This window comes from Sinocyclocheilus anshuiensis, unplaced genomic scaffold, assembly GCF_001515605.1.
Source record: "Sinocyclocheilus anshuiensis isolate Anshui unplaced genomic scaffold, SAMN03320099.WGS_v1.1 scaffold1126, whole genome shotgun sequence".
Classification (NCBI taxonomy): domain Eukaryota; kingdom Metazoa; phylum Chordata; class Actinopteri; order Cypriniformes; family Cyprinidae; genus Sinocyclocheilus; species Sinocyclocheilus anshuiensis.
Window position 1 is genome coordinate 424546 of NW_015537997.1, and position 6111 is coordinate 430656.

General features: G+C 40.6%; 1 protein-coding gene across 1 annotated transcript; it reads right to left on the reverse strand.

Annotated features, from left to right (window-relative positions):
* Positions 1–1435: 1435 nt before the first annotated feature.
* On the reverse strand, positions 1436–3225 carry LOC107676544 (POU domain, class 3, transcription factor 3-A-like). Its single transcript, XM_016471124.1, has 2 exons — positions 2021–3225; positions 1436–1802 (listed from the first exon to the last, which is right to left on the reverse strand). Exons 1-2 carry the CDS (start codon positions 3182–3184, stop codon positions 1692–1694), a joined length of 1275 nt encoding a protein of 424 aa, XP_016326610.1. The 5' UTR covers positions 3185–3225; the 3' UTR covers positions 1436–1691.
* Positions 3226–6111: the final 2886 nt, after the last annotated feature.

Sequence of the window (6111 nt, forward strand, 5' to 3'; positions counted from 1 at the left end):
GGAACGTTACTACAAGTAAAACAAAATATGGAAATTATTACCCTGGTTTAATGAGGACAAGAGTTTTGAAAAGGAAGAGTAATCTGAATAGTGCAACACATTTCCATGTCTCTTTGACGCTATCATGATTTATAATATGATTTATACTTAGAGACATTTCTTTGTATTTTGAGAAGCAAGAAGGCCTCAGAATGTTTTGATCATTTATATTCAGTTAAGAGGAAAATAATCTAAATCAGAATAGCATGTGTCGGCTGGTATAATGCAGAATAGCCTATATAATTGGTACAATACGAAAACAGTATAACTCTGTTCAGTTCTGGGATACCCCCACAACCCCGGACTATTTGGAGTCTCAGAAAATCTTTGTCATTGACGGGAAAAGTTTTATAATAAAACTTAAAATGTATTGCATTATTTGTTTTTGCAACGATGACGTCACGCTTATCCTTACTTGATATACGCCGTTAATATAGCAGATAGATAGTATATAGAAATTACATGTTATGATTGTTTCTTTTGTTTTTCAAAGAAAAACACACGAAAGCATACAGAAACACATGCTATCAGAAAGAAAAGAAAAAAAGACAATAAGGAAATATGACAATGCAAGGTGAAAACATTTTGGAAGTTCTCCCATTTCCATATTTAGGCCAAGGGTCAGAAGATCGAGGGAAAAAGATAGGCTACTCTTCTAAATTCCCTTTGTATACATTTCAGAAACTGTCTCTGTATTTGTCTAGATTAAATGTAAAACAAATATTAGTAATGTGTTTTAGTTTTGAATATAGCCTTGTTTTAATATTTAAACAAAATTGCGAAAGAAAGAAAGAAAGAAAGAAAGAAAGAAAGAAAGTTGCACCGATGCATCTGAAAGCTATCAGATTTATTGTTCTAATTCACTTCTCGCTGAGTCAGTACTGAACTTAAATAACAACCACGGGGGAAACGGTTTGACAACGGTTTGTTTCAGCTTCGTCAATGTGTTTGTGTACAATATCTGTATATAATAACAAGTGTAATACTAACAGTATAAAATATAATCAATATTGAAAAAGCCAGGGGGGAAGGCCTACAAGAGATGCTACTATAGGTTGAAAGTCATCACAGCGCGCAACAAATCTGTCATTGCTCCTGAAAATATTTGAAATTGATTTTAGTGAAAAATATAAAGCAAATCGTTTAAATCAACACAGAGAATTCATATTACACAGACTTGTTATCAAAACCCACCAAAAAATCTGCCTGGAAAAAAGCAGTGAAGAGAGGGCAATATCCACGATAATTCAGCCAAACAACAACAAAAAGTGTTTACAAGGGGTCGGCTGAAACTGGAAAATAAGTGCAGCTTATTCAATTTAATCAATCTTTTTCCCTTCTTTTTTTTTCTTACGAGTTTTTTCTGTGTAAAAGCTATTCACAGAAGCGTGGTCCACAAAAATACTATGAAATAGAAAAGGTGTAGTTTGTTGCACATAATGCTCCAATAGTAGACAAGACAATTCCGTTTTGTTAAAATTAGTAATATAATTCCTGTGCGTACAATTGATACGTGTCCTGGGGTAAATTCTTCCGCTGTTTAATATTTAATGTTTGTCTGCATTGATCCATGTCCTTGGGAGTTCTTTTGTCATTTCAATCCATAAAGTCTATGTTGGTTTTGGGCTGGTTATGATTTCGGGATTTCGGTGTCAGTGCACCAGAATCTCCTGGCCATAGGAGCTCGCAGATGTCACGTTGTAGTTGCTGTCCGGTTCATCTTTCAAACTTGCACCTTTTAAGTAATCTATCACAAAACTCCCCTGAAACACAGAGCAAACATAGTAATTTAAACGTTAGGGACATTGGAGGATAAAACGAAGAGCTTTTAAGATTTCAGTTTTGGGTTCTCCCGTAATATAGTCTACATAAAATATTTGTGTTATCTTGCTGACTTGAAGTGTATATAAAATGATTTGTTCTACGTCTCAGTGAACATACGTTTGCAGTCCATGGACGGAGGCGGTGTGTCTGCACTCACGTTGCCGGCATGGGTGTACACGTCCTCGGGCGTCTGAGGGACCCCGGGCGGCGTCATCCTCTTCTCCTTCTGCCTTCGGTTGCAGAACCAGACCCGAACCACCTCCTTTTCCAACTGGAGGTTGCCCGCTAGAGAGGATATCTCCTGCGCTGCCGGTTTGGGGCATTTCAAAAAATGGCTCTCCAAGGCTCCCTTCACGCTCACCTCGATGGAGGTGCGCTTCTTTCGTTTCCTGCCTTGAGCTGCTATTTTGTCGATGCTGGTGGGACTGCCCGTGGTCGAGTCGGCCTCCTCTAGCCACTTGTTCAGCAGCGGCTTGAGTTTGCACATGTTTTTAAAGCTCAGCTGGAGAGCCTCGAACCTGCAAATGGTGGTCTGCGAGAAAACGTTAAACTGTTTGGCAAACTGTTCCAGGTCGTCGGAGGTCGGCGTGTCCTCGTCTGAGTGCGAGTCGTGGCTGTTCACTCCCGCGTGGTGCTGGTGGTGGTGGTGGTGGTGAGTGTGCTGCTGCTGCTGATGATGGTGGTGGTGATGATGGTGATCCATTTCTGGAGAGTCTCTTCGCATCAGCCCCGGGTGGACTAAACTCCCGGGAGGGTTCAACATCCCGTTGACTGTGAAACCACCCGGTTGGGAATAAATGAGAGCCTGCTGGGACTGCTGCTGTCCTCCGGTGATGGTCGGGATGTGGGAGGCTGTGGTGCCACCCCATGCGCTTTGGTGCGACTGGTGAGCCCCTAAATGCGAGGGTCTGTGGTGCAACGCGGTGCTCGAGTGTAAATCTTCTCTGTTTGAACTGTTCTTCACGTCTTGTTGCTGTGGGCTACCGGCCATGCCAACTGGGCTGGAGGACCAAGGGGAGCCGGCTTCTGCCGCTGCAGCGGCTGCGGCGGCGGCGGCCGCGGCAGCCGCATGTGGCAGTGAGGTAACCCATTGATGGGCATGGCTCAGCATGTGCCCCCCGTTACTGGCCGTCATGGCTCCTTGCATGAAGTCGCTCTGCACCATCTTGACCGCGGGGTCTCCTCTGTAACCTCCCGACACCGATGTTACGGCACCGTTTCCCGGCTGCATGCCACCACCTCCGGACTCCGAGTGCACGATCGAGGCTGATGAGAGAATGCTATTGCTGGCCAGGTAAGGATTGGAAGCCGCTGTGGCCATCCCCCCTCACCACTTTGAACAATTCTACTTATTATTCCCCCTCCCCGTATTGTCGTAACTTTTTTTCCAAGCCTCGAAGGCACGCACTATTTCATGAATTATTCAAGCTGGAAAAGTATGCGTGGTATTTTGATTTGGTCCACCGACAGCACAGCAAAAGATGGCAAAAATATATCCGTCAAAACCTCCTTTTTTCATAAGCAAAAAGAGAAAGAAATACCTTCAGCGTAGAAATCCACATTACGCACGGAAGTGATTTTTACAATTGCATTCCATTCTTAATGTCATTGTCTTAAAGACCAATTATGAAACCAAAACGTCTTGTTAGTTCTTCTTCACATCAACTTCACGTCTCGATTACACAAATCCCACACCGAACTTCATCGCGCGCTCTCTTGACTTGATGTGGAGGCTTATCAGGAGACGCTCCTTTGTAAACCTCTCTCTTGTCCTGCAACCCACAAGGCGTTTTCTTACCGAGTCTTGCTTCTCATATTTCTTCTTTTCACAGAGTCCATCTGACTTTAATCTTCAATACGTTGAATTGCACACAACTCTGTTAAATGCACACGCAATGGAGAGCTTTCGCTGTCCTCGCTCGCTCTGTTCCTCTCTCTGAGCGCGAGAGCACGCGAATGTTTACGTTCAGCCCCCGCGTGCGCAAACCATCCACATCCTTCACCCAATTAGCGCGAGGAAGTTTCTGCGAGATTGATGCTCATTGGATATCCTTCGGGAGAGTGACAGATCTTAGGGCACAGCTAAGAAACCACGTCAAGGCGTTGCGATTTGCTATGTCTAATTTGGAGATGTCAGCATACGAATAAAAGTGACTAGACCTTCTATCCGAGCAGGAAGCTTTAGTTGATATAATTCTAGTGCACTGTACTGCATTATTGGCTTCTGTTTAATGACGCAGTAGATGTTTTGTTTTTGTTACAGATGACATTTTTGACTTGTTTTCGTCTCAGCGTTTGTTTTATTTTACTTTATGTTGGTCTTTTGTCTGCAACAGGCATCTAAATGTTCAAATGAAATTATAATTGTGTATGATATTTTACCTATGTACATGCAACAAACAAATAGGGAAATCAGAAAAGATACAGATAAAACAATGCAAACAACAGGCAGATAAAACATTAAGCAATTCAGCTTTGGCTTAGGGGTACAAATGAGTAAGCATAGATTAGATTTTTATCCAGAAAATGTATGTAATCTACTGTTGCCACCTAGCAAGGACTGACAACTTAACGGAAAGCATTTTTCATGGTTTATTCAGATTTATTCTAAGAATAAAGCAGACCCATTTCAAAGCACGAGCCGTGTAAACTTTTAAACTGATTTATTTATTCAATCTATGAATTATCTCCACCTCTCACAACGAGGTTTAAAAAATACTTATAAAATGCAAAAACAAAGCACTAATAAACACAGTCTGTCATAATAACACCAAGTATTTCATATTGTTTAATTTGTTTAAATGGCAACTCTGGTACATGAAACTTGAACAAACGTATATCAGGCCTTTCAGATGAAAAAAGAACCATCAGATGAATAAAAAAAAAAAACGTATTAATCACTGAGTGGTGATTTATTATTATTGTTGTTTGTTTACCTGTAGACTGATCCACCCCTACATATAACCTATTGTATAGTTTCGAGGACAGGGACAGTCGTGCACTGCGAGCGATGAACAGTTAGTGCTGATTTTCATTTGCATAAATTTTCATATGTTTAAGAGAAAATTATAGCGGAGCGGAGGAGAGCGGGATTCACTCGAGACGGAGCAAGAGAGAGAGGGAGCTGCGCTGGATTCATTCCTGCGGTAAGAGATATTCCTCTCCCTCTCTTTCTCTTTCTCGCCCTCTCTGTCTGCATGTTTTGTTTTAATCGCGAAAAACTGTCTATTTTGAATTTAAGAGCCATGCTGTAGCTATTGCGCGCTCTTAAAATCTTCAGTAAAATGTATATCTGTGCAGAGCTTGTTCTTCAGCGAGGCCTTGCGCTGACTAAAAATCACAATATTTATATCAAATAAATGCGGTTTTGCTCGAGGGCCAATAATGGTAGCAAATGCATCAAAGCACAGGGATGCAGAGGGTTAAATGACATCAACTCCTTGACAATTTCATTAAGCTTCTTAGCTTCTTAAGCAAAGACTTCCAGGACTTTATATCATGGACTTATAAGGTAGGCTTCTTATTTATTTATTTGAAGTTCGAAAGATATAACGAATTAGTTATTAACAGTGTAGTTACTCTAGTTTTACTCTATCTGCAATTTGAAAAGAAACAAGTTTGTTTAGTTTTTAAGACCAGCTGGACACATTTTTCACGAGCAGCCCAGTCAATGTGGGCTATTTAAAACGTTTTACGTGTGTGTTAACAGCTATGCGTCGATTCATTTGCTGACTGTAATTTCTACTGCTTGTTTGAAAATGAGCGATCTAATTTCAGTTTCCTAAAATATAAAACAAGATTGATCAAACAAAAAAACCATGTGAAGTGACAGATATTTGCCGTAACAGCATTCTGAATTAATTTGCACAGACTAACATGACCCTCCCTGTAACAGCCCATGCAATAAGTTTATAACGGTTTATGCAGTCCAGTCCATGCCAATCAGCTGGCATGGCTACATAGATGATCCATTAATCACTGCCTGACTACGAAGTCATGTTTAACAATAGCTCAAGGTGTCATTTGTAAATTAAGATATTTTATTTCTTGTTACGCCTTCATTTTGCGCACTAATTGACGCTTGTTATGGTTATTTTAGTTGGGGTTAAAGTCGAGTTTTGCATGAAAGTAGCCATGAAATAGTGAGGACTCTTTACAATGCCATGACAGATTATTAATTAACCTTTAAAAAAAAAAAAGAATAATAATAAAAACAAAAATATATATATATATATATATATATATATA